The sequence below is a fragment of the Papaver somniferum genome, chromosome 3, assembly GCF_003573695.1.
Source record: "Papaver somniferum cultivar HN1 chromosome 3, ASM357369v1, whole genome shotgun sequence".
Classification (NCBI taxonomy): domain Eukaryota; kingdom Viridiplantae; phylum Streptophyta; class Magnoliopsida; order Ranunculales; family Papaveraceae; genus Papaver; species Papaver somniferum.
Genome location: NC_039360.1, coordinates 84,022,548 through 84,042,075, shown reverse-complemented (window position 1 = coordinate 84,042,075; position 19,528 = coordinate 84,022,548). Strand labels below are relative to the sequence as shown.

Genomic DNA, 19,528 nt, shown 5'->3' with positions numbered 1-19,528 from the left:
CGATTCATCATACAAGAATAAGATCTACTCAAGGAACCGGTGGAACTTCTCGACAAAAAGGTATGTGGAGACTTGAACTTATCTGTCACTCAAAAGTCTATCTATTATATCTCCTACTCTTTGAGACAAAAGTTGTATGCTATATATATAGACTAGATCATACACATTTGGTATTTCGAGCCGAGTATACCTCGGCTATCTATATCTCGAAATATGTGTTGGTAAGCTTTTCGCTTCGACCAATTTTATCTTTACCTAGTGACGAAAGTCATGAATGTTTCAATCACCTTGAAAATTGCTTTGACGAGAAATAGTGTAACAACTATATAACGTCCTCTAAGAATGTTTCAATGATTGGAATGAGAGTTTAGATTACATAACCAATATATTCCTTGGACCGAAGTTTTCAAACTTTGTTGATCAAGAGAACCGGAAGTATGGCAAATGCCAAGTCCGCGAACTCAGTCTGTGAACTGCCGAAGTTCTCAAACTCGAGAATTTCTGTTGGAGTTGACAAACTACTTGCGTGAGCCCAGTCCGCGAACCGGCGTAGTTCTCGAACCCGAGAATTTCTGGTGGAGTTTGTAAACTTTATCCGGTGTCTTAAGTCCGCGAACCTAGTCTGCGAACTTGAGAAGGTTATATATCTAAAGATGATTTCTGAACTTAATCTTAAAAGACTAAGGAATGCATTTGCAAACCGTGGCTATTAAAGTTCATGAACCGATTCGAGTGAATCAAATCATCTTTGCTTCAATTGTGTCTTGTGTAGTTACATAAGATTACCTTTCAATTGAACATCTCTCTTAAATAGTTCATTTGAGTCAATTGAACTAGTTATGGTGAAGAAGAACATGGTTGGTATGAAATGCTCATATGGTTAAGCTCTTTGGGTAGACTATTGTTGAACCAACAATGTACACGTTTGGGTGCGGTTAACAAACCTAGAAGCGTACAGTCATTTGTGTATGACAAGCTAAGTTTTCGATCTAACGGTTGAGAAATATTAGCTTGAATCTAAATCATGTTTTCATTTAACAGTGGATATTGATTGCTTTGTAACTAAGGCAAAACCCTGATTTGAAAGGATATATAAAGGAGACATTTAGCATTGAGAAAACTAATCCCCACACGTCCGTGTGATACTAGTTTCTCTGCTAGAGTCGATTCTCCTTTAACCTTTGGTTTTCTTCTTCTAAAACCAGGTTAACGACTTAAAGACTTCATTGGGATTATGAAGCCAGACCGATACTACTTTTATCGTAGTTGTGTGATCTGATCTTGCATCTTCTATCGTCACAGTACAATCATATTGATTGGATAGAGATCGTGAGAGTTCTCCAATAGGAAAGATATAAAAAGTAATCACAAACACCTTCGTCTCATTGTTTGTGATTCCATGACATCTTGTTTCGCTACCATACGATTAAGATTGTTGTGAGGTGATTGATTAATCTAGGCAGTTCTTCGGGAATATAAGACCGGATTATCAATTGGTTCTTGTTCACCTTGATTATTATCAAAATACAGAATAAAAACTTTTAGGGTTTTTCTGCGGGAGACAAATTGATCCTTTGATATACTTGTCTGTGTGAGACAGATTTGTTTATTGTTAAAGCCTGCGATTTTGGGTCGTAGCAACTCTTAGTTGTGGGTGAGATCAGCTAAGGGAATCAAGTGCGCAGTATCCTGCTGGGATCAGAGGCGTGAGGAGTACAAGTGTACCTTGGATCAGTGGGAGACTGATTGGGGTTCAACTATAGTCCAGTCCGAAGTTAGCTTGGAGTAGGCTAGTGTCTGTAGCGGCTTAATACAATGTGTATTCAACCTGGACTAGGTCCCGGGGTTTTTCTGCATTTGCGGTTTCCTCGTTAACAAAATTCTGGTGTCTGTGTTATTTCTATTTTCGTATTATATTCGTTTATATAATTGAAATAATAGAGGTTGTGCGTTTGAATCAATCAATTGGAAATCCGACCTTTGGTTGTTGATTGATATTTATTGATCCTTGGACATTGGTCTTTGGTACCGTCCAAGTTATTCCTTGTGTTTGATTATAGACTCGCTGATTTCTATTAGCTTGAGTGAATCAAAACAAGAGAGAAATATTAACTCCTTGAGATACTTTTACCTAGATTGAGTATGATTGTCTAGTTGATTCTCCAGAAAGTGTTCGAAGTTAGTCCATACAGATTGCTAATCGAAATATTGGGTGGTGTTATTAGACCCCCGCTTTTTCAATTGGTATCAGAGCAGGCAAACACGTTCAAGACCTTACAAGTCTATGTTTGTAGAGATCTGACTATATGGACCATAAAGTCGCAATTGACGCTTCACCAGGTCTTAAAAACAACCGTAAAAAAAGGTTTGATAAACTTGTTACTCTTCAAAAGGGGTTGGATGAACAAATCCGGATCAACTCTGGTCTTTTTGCAGAAATTGCAATAATTAAGAATTTGATATTTGGTAATTGTCCCTTGGTGAATCTGAGTAACTCAAGTTGTTACCCTTTAAAGAATAGTCGTACATCAGATAGTAATCAACGAACGTTTGATGAAAAAACTGATGTGACTAGGAACCACTCAGACAAACTTCAAAGCAGCGGCCCGTATTGTTGTTGTGATTCTTCCAATCGTTTTTAACAAGTTTGTATGTCATTCCAAAAGAGTCTTAATGTTGCATGTAATCTTTGTAAGAAAACTAAACAACATGTTGATACTCTGAAAGGACATACAAAACTATCAGGAAACTCTAAACAGAGAAGTACTAATAGTATGGGTTCCTTTGATTTAAGATCTACGTCTCCTTTTCAATGGTTTCTTGATAGTGGATGTAGTAGACACATGACAGGTGATCTCACATGGTTCGTTTCGTCTATTGACTATGAAGGAGGTACTGTAACGTTTGGAGATGGGAGTTGATGCTACATCAGCAAGAAGGGAACGATTAAACTACCCGGTATTCCAGAAATCCATGATGTAGTGTACGTAAAAGGTATGACTGCTAATCTTCTTTCTATTATTCAAATTTTTGACAAAGGCCATCGAGTTGTCTTCAATGCAAATGGATGTGACATTGTTGACAAAACTGGGAAAGTAATTTTTCAAGGAACTCGTGGTAAAAACAACCGTTATCTACTTGATACTCAGTTTAGCAATCGTTGCAATTTGACTAAGGTGGAATATACACATCTTTGGCATGAGGTTTTGGTCACATCAATTATCGCCTTCTAACTAAGATCATTAACAAAGAACTTGTTAGAGGCATTCCCAAAATCAATGCAAAGATTGAAGGTGTATGTGGTGCCTATCAAAAGGGTAAGAAAACGAAAGTTCACCATAAATCATCTCGAGATATTCTCACTAAATCTCCACTTGATTTAATTCATATGGATCTATTCGGACCAATTCAACAACCCACTGTTGCTGGTAAGAAGTATGCTTTAGTTATGGTAGATGATTACACCAGATTCACTTGGGTTGCATTCTTATCTCATAAGAATGAAACTCTTGGTGAGTTCAAGATTATTGTTAAAAGGATCCAGAACGAACAAGGTCTCAAACTAAAGAAAATTAGAAGCAATCGTGGTACGGAATTCAAAGACACAAAGGTATTTAAATTATATGATGAACTGGGGATCATTCAACAATACTCACCACATATCACTCCTCGATCTAATGGAGTTGCTGAAAGAAAGAATAGAAATATTCAGGAAATGGCCAGGGTAATGCTCCATAACAAAAAAATACCTTTAAGATTTTGGGGAGAAGTTGTTTTCACAACATGATATTTGATCAACCGTGTGTATTTAGGTCCAGAACCCTTAACACTCCTTATGAGTTGTGGTATGGAAGGAAACCCAACCTACACTATCTCAGGGTGTTTGGAAGTAAGTGTTATATTTTGAAAGATCGAGAACAGAAAGCGAAATTCGACACCAAAAGTGATGAAGGCATCTTTCTTGGCTATGCTTCTGATAGTCGTGGTTTTCGAGTATTTAATATCAGAACTCAAGTCATGATGGAATATGCTAATGTTATCATCGATGACATTAGTAACTTTCTTCAGGATAATCCTCCTGTTGAATTGCCTCCAATCGAGACAATTGAGAAAGTCAAAGAAATTCCAGAATCAGTTGAAGTTATCCCAACTGTTACTGATCCTGACATTTCTAGTGACGAGGAGAAGAACACTGATCAGGGCAGCCCTGATGAACAAGAACGTGTACCTCCACGACATCTCTGGGTTCAAAGGAATCATGATCCAAACAGTATTATTGGAGGAAGAGATTCTATAGCTAAAACTAGAGGACAACTTCAAAATATTTGCAATTCTGGTTGTTATCTTTCGCAAGTGGAACCAAGAAATATTGATGAAGCTCTGAAAGATCCCTTTTGGGTGAATGCTATGCATGAAGAGTTAAATCAATTTCAAAGGAAATATGTGTGGGAACTTGTACCTTGTCACTCCAATATCAATATTGTTGGTACCAAATGGATATTCAAGAATAAGTCTGACGAATTTGGCACGATTGTCAGAAACAAAGCTAGACTTGTCGCTCAAGTATATTCACAGATTGAAGGGATTGACTTTGACGAGACCTTTGCTCTTGTGGCACGCCTTGAGTACATTCGTCTCTTGTTAGATCATGCTTGTTTTCTTAAGGTTAAGTTGTTTCAAATGGATATAAAATCCGCGTTCCTTAACGGAATCTTAAAGGAAGAAGTCTATGTTGCTCAACCAAAGGGGTTTTGAAAACCCTGATTTCCTAGTCATGTGATAAAGCTCAAAAAGGCACTGTATGGGTTGAAACAAGCACCTAGAGCCTGGTTTCAAAAACTTACTACTTCTCTCATTAGAAAAGGTTTTTCAAGAGGCGGAGTTGAAAAAACGCTGTTTACCAAATGGAGTGGGAAAGATGTTGTTATTGCTCAAATCTATGTAGATGATATCATCTATGGATCAACTTCTGAAATTTTTGCAAAGGACTTCCAAGTCTCTCTTGCTAAGGAATTTGAAATGAGCAATGTTGGTGAATTAAAATTCTTCTTAGGATTACAAATTCAACAACATAAGGATGGAATTTACTTATCCCAAGAGAAGTATGCTCGTGATCTTGTGACAAGATTCGGCCTGGATAAGTGTTCTCCAAAATTAACACTTATGCCCACCACTGGTAAACTACATAGAGATGAGAAATGAGCAAAAGTGTATCAAAAGTTGTATCGATCTATTATTGGTAGCCGCCTTTTGTATCTTACAACTACTAGACCTAATATTTATTTTAGTGTTGGTTGTTGTGCCAGGTTTCGGCAAATCCAAAGGAATCTCATCTTGCAGCTTCCAAAAGGATCATTCGATATATTAATCACACTGTCGGGTATGGTTTATCTTACACTTTTGATATTAACACTGATTTATTTGCATATTCAGATGTTGATTGGGCAGGATGTGTCGAGGACAGAAAAAGTACATCAGGGGGTTTCTACTACGTAGGGCTAAATCTTGTTGCTTGGCATAGAAAAAAAATAATTCTCAATCCATGTCTACATGTGAAGCAGAATATATTGCTGCTGGTTCATGTTGTACTCAACTCCTATGGATGAAACAAATGCTAGCTGATTATGGAGTCGATACTGGAATAATGAAGATCTTCTGTGATAACTCTAGTGCGATTCGAATCACTGAGAATCCCGTTGAGCACTCAAGAACAAAGCATATTGACATAAGGTACCATTTTATTCGTGATCTTTATGAAAACGGTATCATAAGTATGGAATTTCTTCCTTCCGAACAACAATTGGTTGATATTCTTACCAAACCATTAGACACTGCTACATTCCAATACTTGTGGCAGTCTATTGGTGTTGTTTTGGTTCATTAAGCGTTTCTATAACTCTTTCCCCTGTGCTTATCTCTATATTTTGGGCAATTGAGTTTGAAACTCTAGAAGGTTACTTCAGTTCAGTTCCTATAGAGTTGTTTTCTGTCTTGTTAGTGTCATCTTTTGTGTGTGTCAAAATCCTTCTTTTCTTCGGAATTTAAGGTCGCTCTTGTTGTTCCCTTGGGAATGACATCAAATGGGGGAGAGTTCTTTTGAACTTGTGCTTAATGGTCATATCTTGAGGAGTGTGCGGTTGTGGAATTTTAGAGGGGTTATCTTGTATCTTTAAACTCCTTGATGACTGTTGTTAGCTTCGGCTATATGATTGCATCTAAATAATATGATGTGTGTTTCTTTCTCTCAGTCATGAAATGTCTCTTACGGAAATTTCATTATGATACCGTTCTTGTAACTTTTCCAATTTTATTGACAAAAAGGGGGAGAATTAATATGTAGTTCACACTACAAATACATATGGTTTTCGGATCATTGTGTAAGGGGGAGTGGTTTTCATGTGAGATGGAGTATTGACTAAGGGGGAGTGATACATATCACCATAGTATTATTGTTGAAGTTGTGATACAATTGGACTTTGACATTGTATAATAATACTATGACACTGTATAACAATGATCGAGACCGATGCTTTCTCATTGTTATAGCTACGGAACTTCAATAACGGTGATGCTAAACTTACAACCTTTGGGATCATTGGAGTACTTGGAAGTGACGAAGATTTCGAAGAATGTTGAAGATTATACATGTGGAATAGGAGCTATTAAAGTTTCATTATCTTTTTTGTATTCCATATGTATTGATAGTTTTTGTCACTAAAATTTAAAAAGGGGGAGATTGTTAGAGCACTGCTCGGTCAAACTCGCATGCGTTGCTATCTCAAGCATGTTTGTCAATGTAAGTGATTAAAACTATAAGTCTTGATTTCTAGTCTCTTATATCTAAGTCTCGGACTATGATAGTAAGTGTAGTTGAGCTCAAGGACTTCATGGAGATTCATCATACAAGAAGAAGATCTACTCAAAGAACCGGTGGAACTTCTCGACAAAAAGGTATGTGGAGACTTGAACTTATCTGTCACTCAAAAGTCTATCTATTCTATCTCCAACTCTTTGAGACAAAAGTCATATGCTATATATATAGACTAGATCATACACATTTGGTATTTCGAGCCGAGTATACCTCGCCTATCTATATTTCGGACCGAAAAATGAGACATTCCTTGCCCTTGTAGACTGCTGTGCCGTGATAGGTCACTAACAGATCCTCCATCTTTCTCGAATGGATTGGACTTAGAGACTTGATGTTGAGGTTCCCTTTGTATGAATGTTGGTAAGCTTTTCGCTTCGACCAGGTTTATCTTTACCTAGTGACGAAATTCATGAATGTTTCAATCACCTTGAAAATTGCTTTGATGAGAAATAGTGTAACAACTATATAACGTCCTCTAAAAATGTTTCAATGATTAGAATGAGAGTTTAGATTACATAACCAATGGATTCCTTGAACCGAAGTTTTTGAACTTTGTTGATCAAGAGAACTGAAAGTATGGCAAGTGCCAAGTCCGCGAACTGTCGAAGTTCTCAAACCCGAGAATTTCTGCTTGAGTTGACAAACTACTTCCGTGAGCCAAGTCCGCGAACCCAGTCCGTGAACCGGCATAGTTCTCGAACCCGAGAATTTCTGCCGGAGTTTGTAAACTCTATCCGGTGTCTTAAGTCCGTGAACCTAGTCTGCGAACTTGAGAAGGTTATATATCTAAAGATGATTTCTGAACTTAATCTTAAAAGACTAAGGAATGCCTTTGCAAACCGTGGCTATTAAAGTTCATGAACCGATTCGAGTGAATCAAATCATCTTTGCTTCAATTGTGTCTTGTGTAGTTACATAAGATTTCCTTGCAATTGAACAACTCTCTTAACTAGTTCATTTGAGTCAATTGAACTAGTTATGGTGAAGAAGAAGATGGTTGGTATGAAACGCTCATATGGTTAACCTCTTTGGGTAGACTATTGTTGAACCAACAATGTACACGTTTGGGTGCGGTTAACAAACCTAGAAGCGTACAGTCATTTGTGTATGACAAGCTAAGTTTTCGATCTAACGGTTGAGAAATATTAGCTTGAATCTAAATCAAGTTTTCATCTAATGGTGGATATTGATTGCTTTGTAACTAAGGCAAAACCCTGATTTGAAAGGCTATATAAATGAGACATTTAGCATTGAGAAAACTAATCCCCACACGTCCGTGTGATACTAGTTTCTCTGCTAGAGTAGATTCTCCTTTAACATTTGGTTTTCTTCTTCTAAAACCAGGTTAACAACTTAAAGACTTCATTGGGATTGTGAAGCCAGACCGATACTACTTTTATCGTAGTTGTGTGATCTGATATTGCATCTTCTATCGTCACAGTACAATCATATTGATTGGCTAGAGATCGTGAGAGTTCTCCGATAGTCAAGATATAAAAAGTAATCACAAACACCTTCGTCTCATTGTTTGTGATTCCACGACATCTTGTTTCGCTACCATACGATTAATATTGTTGTGAGGTGATTAATTAATCTAGGATGTTCTTCGGGAATATAAGACCGAATTATCAATTGGTTCCTGTTCACCTTGATTATTATCAAAAGACGGAATAAATTTTTTTATGGTTTTTCTGCAGGAGACAGATTGATCCTTTGATAGACTTATCTGTGTGAGAGAGATTTGTTAATTGTTAAAGCCTGCGATTTTGGGTCATAGCAACTCTTAGTTGTGGGTGAGATCGGCTAAGGGAATCAAATGCGCAGTATCCTGTTGGGATCATAGGCGTAGGGAGTACAATTGTACCTTGGATCAGTGGGAGACTGATTGGGGTTCAACTATAGTCAAGTCCGAAGTTTGCTTGGAGTAGGCTAGTGTCTGTAGCGACTTAATACAGTGTGTATTCAATCTGGACTAGGTCCCGAGGTTTTTCTGCATTTGCGGTTTCCTCGTTAACAAAATTCTGGTTTCTGTGTTATTTCTATTTCCGCATTATATTCGTTTATATAATTGAAATAATACAGGTTGTGTGTTTGAATCAATCAATTGGAAATCCGACCTTTGGTTGTTGATTTATATTTATTGATCCTTGGACATTGGTCTTTGGTACCGTCCAAGTTATTCCTTGTGTTTGATTATAGACTCGCTGATTTCTATTAGCTTGAGTGAATCAAAACAAGAGAGAGATATTAACTCCTTGAGATACTTTTACCTAGATTGAGTCTGACTGTCTAGTTGATTCTCTAGAAAGTGTTTCGGAGTTAGTCCATACAGATTGCTAATTGAAATATTGGGTGTTGTTAGACCCCCGCTTTTTCAGCTACGATATGTCTCCTTTGGAAATATGGTTTGAGGCGAGGAGATGCATGCAACAGTGCAAGTGCTATCTTTTCAATTTTTTTGTACCGTGTTTCCGCCCCTGTCAAAGATTTACTGACGAAGTAAACAGGCTTTTCATGTGGATCCGTAACAAATAACACTTTACTTACAGTGTTCTCCGTTACAGCCAGATAAACTCCGACAGATTGTCCAGTTTTTGGACACACCAATACTGGGGGAGTTGATAAATATTGTTTGATATCATTGAAGGCTCTTTCGCACTAATCCTTCCAACCAAATTTCAATGCTTTCTTCAAAACGTCAAATAATGGTTTGAATCGATCCGACGAGCGTGAAATGAAACGATTTAAAGCTGCTAATTGCCCCGCTAGCTTCTGGACATCCTTCTTCGTTCTTGGGGATGGCATATCTCTGATGGCTCTGATTTGCTCTGGATTCGCCTCGATTCCTCTGTGCGTCATCAAGTATCCAAGGAACTTTCCCAAGGATATCGCCTCAAGATATCGAATGTCTTTTGTAGATCGAGAAAATGAGACTCCTTTTGGTCAGATCTTACCACCATATCGCCGATATATACTTCCATCGTCTTCCCAATCAAATCTTTGAACATATGGTCTACCAAATGCTGGTAGGTCACCCCTGTGTTCTTTAGCTCGAACGGCATTACTGTATAGCAATAAACTCCTATGTCAGTCACAAAGGCAGTATGGTCTTGATCTCCCTCGAACAAAGGTATTTGGTTATACCCCGAAAAACCGTCCATAAATGACAGTTTCCCGTACCCTGAGGTTGCATCCACCAAATCTCTGATCCGGGGAAGTGGGTACGGATCACTCGAACACGCTTTATTTAAATCAGTAAAATCGATACAAACACGAATTTTATCATTCTTCTTTGAAACGGGAACTAGAGCTGCTGAATTTTATCAAAGTCCAACTACCAACCCAACTATAGCGGGTTTTTATTTTCATAACCAACTCCGCACCCACAAGCATCGGGAGGGTTTTTGACCCGTCCGCTATGGGTCGGTCAGGTTCAGGTTTAAACCCGCTTCATATTGTAGCTCAATATTTTCTGCAAGTTTTTCACATGTACTGTTTATATCTGTACCTGATTTATATTCAATGATCATTCACATACACATGTTTTAAAGTTTAAACATTTCTTACTTAAGTTCTTAATTACTTAAAAAAATCAAACCATAAACATAAGTCTTCATTGTTAAGGTTAAACAAGTACTATTTTACTATGTACACTAGTACTTCCAATAAAAACAAGCTTAACCAGTACTACCACTTCAAAGTTAAGATTAAAACTTAAACAATAAAAGTTTGCAGACCAACAGTAAATGACTCATGTCTCTTCTATCATCTTCAAGTCTCTCCTCCTAGCAATTAGTTTTATCAATGGTGTATATTTAGCGGGTTTTTTCGGGCGAGTTCGGGCGGGATTTATCTAATACCAACTACCAACCCAACTATAGAGGGTTTTTATTTTCATAACTAACCCCGCACCCACAACGGGCGGGTTCGGATTAAAAACCCATTGGTTTAGCGTGTACGAACGGGTTCGGGTAAGTTGGGCGGGTCTTGTGCAGCTCTAACGAGAACGACATTGGATAACCAGCGAGGATACTGTCCCGGTCGAATAAAGTCTGCTTCCAACATTTTCTCGATTTGTGCAGAAACTCCATCTTTTTTGCTTTGTGCCATATTCCTAATTTTCTGACGAACTGGATGGAACTTCTCATCGATATTTAGCCTGTGGCAGGCTACGTTCAGATCTATCCCAGGCATCTCAGCAAAACTCCATGCGAAAACGTCAACGTTTCCCTTAACAATGTAATCAAACCATCGTGATCGTGCACGGGTAAATCTGCCCCTACGAACATGGTTTTGTGCTTCTCATCCCCAACCCGGACCTCGATCAGTTTCTCTCATGTTGGGGGTTCAGCCGCGTCCTCTCCCATATATGATTCTGGAGGGAGAGGATTCTGTAATTGCTATTTTTGTTTAACTCGCAGGATATGGTTACTGCTAACTTCTGATTTCCTGTATTCATCCATAACATTCCCGTGACACTTGTGGGCGGCCATCTGGTCGCTTCTAACCTTCACGACCCCTTCAGGGGTAATAAACTTCAGGCATTGATGATACGAGGATGCAACTGCACCGATCGCATGCATCCAGTCTCTTCCTACGATCACATTATAGGGAGCTCGGCAATCTAGCAACAAAAACTTGCCTAGAACGGACTTGTCAGTCACTGTTATAAGCATATTTACTTTCCCAATCGCCTTTGTAACTTCGCCACTGAAGCCGATAATTGGATTTTCTTCATCCTCTATCAAGTTGTGTGAGAGATTCATACAAGAATAAGCTCCTGAAAATAGCACGCTCACTAAGCTTCCCGTATCCACTAGAATACGGTGTACACGAAACATGCCAATCTAAGATGTTATAAGGATATCATCATTGTGGGGAGCATATACACCTATCATGTCTGCTTCAGAGAACTCGATCTTTGTGCATCCAAGCTCCAGAATTTCTGTTCCATTTCCACTGACAAAATCGATGTGATTTTTCACGTACCATTCATTTAATTGCCTGAGCTTTCTCCTGGTCTCATCTTCTGATGCCCGTCTGATCATTGAATGGATCCTTGCATGAAAAACATTAATCACATGTGCATTAATCACATGTGTTGTTCCAAATTATCCCGAACCTTTCCAAAAATCCTTTTTCACGTACTCTTGTAGCTTTCCAGCGTCTATCATTCGCTGGACTTCGATCTGTAAGGAGCGACAATTCTCAGTCGTGTGACCAATGTCTTTATGATAATTGAAGTATTTGCTTTTATCACGTGTCTCCGTTGTCAAAGGCCGTGATGGGCTCAAATCTTTGCTTATTTTCTGATACAACTCTGTAAGCCGTATGTTCAATGGTGTCAGCTTCATATCATGATGTTTCTGATATCCAGTTTCCATTCGTTCCCCATGGTTTTTCTCTCGAACTTCACCTCGATCATTATGCTTCCCACTCGAACGGTTCTTCGACTTGTCTTTCTTCCCATCATTTGGATGATTGGATGATCTGTTAACTTCTCTTGTCTCTCGAGCTTTGGAATCATCCTCAACTCGAGCGTATTCTTCTGCTCGATCATACAGTTCTTCCAGAGTCTTTGGTTGTCTCTTTACCAATGAACTGTAACACCTCTTTGATCATACTGGTATGCCTGCTTAAAAGCCGCGATGACGACCTGATCGTTGGCACCATCCACATATGCCTGCTTGAAAGCCGCGATGACGACCTGATCGTTGGCACCATCCACATCAGCCAACTCTTGCTTGAAGCGTCGAGTAAACTTTCTGATGATTTCCTCCTTCCGAATTCCCAAAAGGAAAAATGTGTGGCATCCCTTCCGATCACTTCTGTTGTATTTGTAGTGAGAGCAGAATTCTTCAACCAGCTTATGGTAAGTCCCGATCGACTGTGCTGGGAGCTGATTCAACCACGTTATTGCTCCACCAGTCAGTGACTGTGGAAACATCTTACACATCAACTCATCGTTGTAATGCCACAGAGTCATGGCAGTTTCATAGTGTAAAACATGTTGATCTGGATCATATGTTTTCTCATCGAATTCTGGCAGCTTGGGAACTTGTAAATTCATTGGCGGCCGGAATTCTCTGATATTCAGTTTGAAAGGAGCTCATGCGACTCGATGCAACCTGTCTATCCTTTCCTCTCTAGAGCGCTTTTTCGACATTGCTTTCTCGATCATCTTCTAAAGGCGAGCATCCGTTATTGCGCTTACGTATCCATCAGAGGAACTGTCTTCCTGCTCATAGTCCTGATCCTCTGGAATATCAACTTTAGATCTTATTATTTTCCTTTGGGGTCCAGTGGACTCTCTTCCAGCTCTGCCTTGCTCCAAACGAGCATATTAATCGTTAAAAAATTCTCTCTCATCGTGCCGATCTCGAACCTCATCATCGTCATTCCTGAGACGTTTTGAGCGGGTAGTAGTTCTTGCCGTACTCTGCTGAGTTGTAGTTGGCCGTGCTCGGGTTCCTGCCCGCCGGGCTCGTACGCGCCTTCGTCTAGGTAGATCTCCAGTGACCAGCAGATTTTTCTCTGATCTATCAAGATCGATCACTTCTCTGTTTTGGTCTGCACTTTGCGGGCTAACTCGACTTCTAAGGCGCTCTCATACAGACCGACCCTTCTGGTTGTTCAGATTACCAGTCCTTGGTCGAGACTGGTTCTCACGTTCTAATCTCAGGAGAGAATTCTCTTTCTCCACCTCATTCAGATGATAGCGCAACAATTCTTCCTCTGTACTAGGAGTCTCCATTCTTCCATCTCGCAAGTCATGTCGATCGTCATTCCTCCTTGACGGGCTGTCGAATACATTCCCTCTGTTTACTCGAACTCGTGGGTTTTCTCCTTCAGGTATGGAGTCAACATCCATTCCTTAGTTTTCGACCATCGGTTGTTTTTCGCTTCTCCAATTATTCATATCTGGGGTTCTGTCACGAACACGGTCTCGATCTCAACCACGATCTGGGGTTCTGTCACGAACACGATCTCGAACTTGTCTGTTTCCGGTAGGCACTGCAGGTGCTGATTGAACTGAGTGTCGAGGATTGCTAGCAGAAACGATCTTTCGTGCAGTTTGTCTTACTTTATCCATAATCTCGATTCGGGAAAAACACGATTTCTTTTCTCGAATCCCCTTGGAGCGGCGCCAATGTTTGGATGGTAAAATATTTTCACCTCCAGACACAAATCTGATGATGATGTTGATATTGATCGATCTGCTGTCTTTCTCTCCACGTGAACAGTGTTGGGGGGTACCTGCAAAAAATCCTCTGATGCTTAAGTTAGATAGAGTCTTTCACAGGAGTTTTATTAGTGAAGATTGCATACCTTTTAGGGTTGTGAACCCATCAATTTATAAGTTGCAAATCAGGGTCTTACCCTTATTTCGAGGTAAGCATGAACTACATTAATTTTCCCTGCATGCCTCCTGGCATAAATTGTATTAATCTGCCCTGCATGCCTCCTGACATAAATTGCATATACTTTCAATGCATGCCTCCTGGAATATTTCAGAATATTCCATTTATGAATTGGTCAACAAACCCTCTAGACCCTTCCAGAAACTTCCTCTAGGGTTATGGAATTAGCCAAGCAAAAAGGTGCAAAGGGTTGGCCCAAACAAATAAGTGTAAAATGCTAATCCCTGGTAGTTTACTTGAGCCCACAGTGGGGTGTATAAATCCGCAAGACTAATAGCATGGGGATTAAACATCCAGCGAGCCATCGGCTTGACTCGGCTAACGGCTCAGCCGGCTGAGCCGGCTTGGCTTGGCTCGGAGGGGTGTAAATATCTGGTAGCATTAAGTAGTGGGGCGGAGAAATCCCAGGACTATGATAATAAAGTGCGTCGCGAAGTATAGAGAGTTCATCGCCGCTGCCGGACGGAGCTTGGTCCAGCCGCCGGGCATGGACGCCGGCTACCTACTCCTACTACCATCGCCGGAGAAGATCACATGTACTGACGTCATGCTGACGCATGCAACATAGATGACGTCATGCTAACGCGGGCGCCGGAATATGCTGACGACGTTATAACAGGAACAGAATATTCTGACGGTATCACGTCATGCTGACATGGTGTGCCGACGGTAATTTTCTGTTGACATGTCACCTTCTTGCTGACATGGCACGTTGATGTGGCACTTTACTACTGACGTGGCATTTGTGATGGGGCTCCTCACTTGCTTGATTTGGACCTATGCACATGGGCTTCTATGTAAGGTGTTTGTGAGGCCTAGTTAGCCATACTTGGCTAATAAGAGGAACATATTAAGTTAAAGTAAGCCCATTCTTAGTGTGAAACATTAGGGTACAAACAGGAGTAAAAGGAAAAACTTTTACATATATGAGTCTAATATCTCTTCTACTAATTTTCTAGGGGTTTGATATGAAAGTTTTTCTTTTCTTTTTGTTAAGATTTCCAAAATCATGAGTAATTAATTTATTTATTATTGATTAAAGATGTAGTTTGATTTCACAATACATGTATCTTCTTAAGTAAATTAGTTTTGTCTCAATTTTATCCTTCATGATTCACTGGAAGTATCGTCGTGTATGATTGGTTATTTGTTTTGTCAAGCTGCAAATTGGTTGAACTCACATTCATATCTACAACCAATTTAGAGTTTATTATACACAAAAGTGACAAGCAGTAGCATAAATATGGTCATACCTTGTAATCATACGTGGATCATGACCTTTGTTAAATTGATTAATGCATTTTCCACATTCAATTACATTGATTAGCTTAATTTCATAAGTCTTAATGCTCCATTGGGAAATAAAATTGCTTAGTGCTTTTACACGTTAGGTTGTTTTCTTGGTAGAATTCATATTCGCATCTTTTAATATGTTTGTTGATGATTTGAGGAAATTTGCGGGATATTCTTATGATCAAGGTATTCTAGGGATTTTGATAAAAAGAGATTAAATACAAATGATAGTTATTAAGATAAGAACATTTTTGTGAATGAAAACAAAATCCTTGACTAATATTTTCACATCTCTGATTTACTTGTTTGCTTTTCCTTGTTGACTTTTAGTTCAGTTTAATTTCATAGAATCAAAAATATCCCCCTTGTTCCATATAAAATATTGAATTCAAATAACAACCTAAAATTTTGTCTGTGAACGATCATTTCTTACCCTTGCTTCCTAATAAATCTTAAATAGAGAGAAAGTATATATAATTTTGACGTTTTGCGACAAGCTATCAGCAGTGTGGGGTTTTCAAAGGGCATTGATGTGGTCACCAAGCATCAGCTTCCCAGGATATCACCCATCCCTGGATTACTCCTTCCTGAGCACGCTTAAATGTATAGATTTTGCCAACTTGGGAGCCAACTTTGCTAAAAAGGCATCGGTGTTATGAAAGGACAACCCATATTCGAATCAAAAAACCCTACCTTCTGAATCGGGGTATTACTCAATCATACATGGCGATATTATTGATAGATCATAAACGACAATCAAGAGATCATGAATATTGATAAACATGTTTTAAACTTCAAACTACACCTAACCAATAAAAAGGAATTAATCCATCATGGATTTCTTAAAACCCGTGGAAAAATAACACGTATAAAATAAAAGCAAACTCTAGGCCGTAGAAAACTCTCCAAACTCCAAAGCTTCTTGTTTTTCTCTTCTTGTGAAATAATTCCCCCTAATATCTAAAATGGAATACTCTTAAAATAGGTATCCAAATGATAAGAGTTCTCGTGCATCAAATCCCGGTTTAAATAGGTTTCCAAAACTCGTCAACAGGCAACCAAGGTTTCAAAATATATACACAGTCAATGGTCGACCTGCGTACCAGAGGAAATCTCAACCTAAGTTTCTTCTAACTGCTTTATGGCATGTCAGCTCTGAGAAACCGACAATGTATTTTTTACCTCACAAAACTAACATTACACTCTTCAATCTTCCCCTCAGATATACTCCTCTTCGTGAGTATTTCTTTCTTCTGGATTTCTCATCCCTAGGTCGGTTATCTATTGGAGAAATAAGTTTCTTCTGGATTTTGCTCCCTCGACCACACTCAGGATGGAGAAAATTTGTTTCTTTTGTTTTATTTTTCCCGGTCTTTTCAATTAGTATCAGATGGTTCAAATCGTCGGAGGACCTAACAATTTATTTATATAATCAACGATCCAAACTATAAGACATAAGTCAAAATAAGATTTTCAAAAATCAAGAAAGGACTCCACTAACGTCACATAGGTATTTTGTCTTCTATATCCGAAGGTTGCATTTGTGGTAGTCACATCATCTAAATATTTCAAATTTTATAGCTGAGAATGTGACGAATATATATACTACAAAAGTACAAGAACTACTTGTTGATAACGTAGAAAATTAAGTTAAGATGATTGAAAACTCATACTACATGTCTGACCTATATGATTCCTAAGTTGAACAAGATGCTTCAAAAGAATTTGCAAAATTTACATCCTATTAATCTTCTTACTTCTGAAAATCAAAGACTGGAAATAGTAGTTAATACTCTTTGAAATTTCATAAGTGTCAAAGACTCACAACTCCCCTGAGAGTGAGTTTCTAAACAAGGAACTGAATGTTTTTATAAGTTTCAAATACTCCCAGAACAAAAAGTTGATTTTTTTTTCCCGAGTCAAAAACAATAAAGGTATCTACTAAATGACAACATTTGTTGGGATGAAATGAGGTACAAAGTTATCTGAATGGGATTTTAGTTAATCTAAGTAACAAGATTAAAGAATTATAAAAGGATTGTAAATTTGAAAATAAGCTCTAAAGTACTTAATGATGATTTAAATTTACACGCCTAAGGCAGGTGATGATCATGTTGATTCTCAAAAAGTCATTATGGCAGGTGACGAGAAGAAAGACAAAAGTGTTAATTACAGAAATTTGTTACAACCTAATGTAAACATGCAATTAACATACTTGACATCTTCTGGATCATCTCATAAACATTATTACTATTGTAAGAAATGAGGTCATTTACAAAAACGATGCAAGAGTATGAAGGAAGATAAGATGCTCAAGGTTTAAATTTATTACTAAAAAGAGGCATATAATATCAAATGTGGGAAGTACCAGTATACAAGTTGTGGATGTTCACCAAAGTTTCTTCGGATATGACAATCAACACCACCTTATTCAAGGGTATGACAATCAATACCAGAAAAATAATTATCTGGAACTTTCAAATGAATTGGTAAGAATTCATCTCGGTTGAACAATGAAAATTCGCTTAGGCATGGATATGAAAAACCTCTAATAAAGTGAGATCAAGAATCCTTTGGGAATATCATATACAAATAAGAACATGGAAAACTTGATTAAACAGTATCTTGTTAACATATTAAAAAATGGTCACAAGCAGAGAAAATATACCGACCGTGAAAGTTTATCAATTCTACTTTTTATCAAAATAGGAATCCTTTCCATCAAAATTCAAGGAAGAAAAACTGGGTTGGGAAAAGGAAAAACCAAAATAGACATATAGTGAATGGCGTCCAATCAGTCGTGTTAAACCTCATATAATGAGATAATTAAAGCTCATCCTGACAAAACAACCTGATTGTGTTAGATACGACCCCCCCCCCCCCAGCTCATTAAAACCAGCATGAAAAATTGGATGAAGGGAAAACACGAGAAACTATGCACGTATTCTCTAAGAAATCCATGAAGGTTCTGTGATGAGAATAATTTGAGGAACACTGAGGATCATGAGTTGATTTATCAAAAAGGTATATTTGTTAATTTGATCGAGTTGATTTGTTATAAGAAAGTATGGCTCCCACGTTGAATGGTAATGAATTCTTTATATCCCATTGGCCGAAATAGCTTATTCTACAAGACCAAGTCTGGCAACGTCACTTGTCATATTTAATTGGTTGAATTCGGTTTAAATGATAAAAATCTACTATATGAATTTTTATGTTATGTTATTTTATCTTATATTTATTTTGCATCCAATTAGTAAACGTACCGGGTGAGAGTGACTTTCTCATCAATGATGTTTACTGAAAATGAGAGAGTACCAAGTACACCAACAATTTTTTTGTTCGGCAACATGTATGGACAAAACCTATTACAATTGCAAGTAGATCTAATTAAAGTTCCTCGAACAATGTGTATATATAGTTTTTCTCTTATCTCTTCCACAATCAATATGTCTAGAAAACAAAATCCGTGAGCCTGATTGTGTAGAAGAGTTCTTGGACGATCTCATAAAATAATATCCAAGTTCAATCTAGTCGTATCCAAATCAAGAGGATCTGAATTCTGTCAAGTATGAAATTTGTTATCTATCTTTCAAAATACGAATTCTACAAGAACGAGTCTCATAATAAGGACTGAAACTTCCTAGATTACGTACTACTTGTGTTATTCCTATATTATATAAAGATAAAACAATATAATGTGGAAAAGGAAAAACACAACACCAGAAGTTATATTAACGAGGAAAACTGCACTTGCAGAAAACCCCTGTGATCTTGTCTAGATTTAAACACCAAACTATATTAAGTAGTTATAAACACTAGCTTACTATTAGACTTCGGACTGAAATGTAGTTGAGACCGAATTAACCTCCCATGCAATGCAGCTGTAGTCGTGCTCCTTACGTCTCTTGAACCTCGTAAGGATTTTGGCAATCCATTCCCT

At 38.2% G+C, this 19,528-nt stretch overlaps 1 protein-coding gene across 1 annotated transcript; it reads right to left on the bottom strand.

The window, feature by feature from the left end:
- Nucleotides 1-11,271: 11,271 nt before the first annotated feature.
- Nucleotides 11,272-12,941, bottom strand: LOC113359690. Its single transcript, XM_026603282.1, has 4 exons — nucleotides 12,555-12,941; nucleotides 12,020-12,459; nucleotides 11,763-11,911; nucleotides 11,272-11,651 (listed from the first exon to the last, which is right to left on the bottom strand). Exons 1-4 carry the CDS (start codon nucleotides 12,939-12,941, stop codon nucleotides 11,272-11,274), a joined length of 1,356 nt encoding a protein of 451 aa, XP_026459067.1.
- Nucleotides 12,942-19,528: the final 6,587 nt, after the last annotated feature.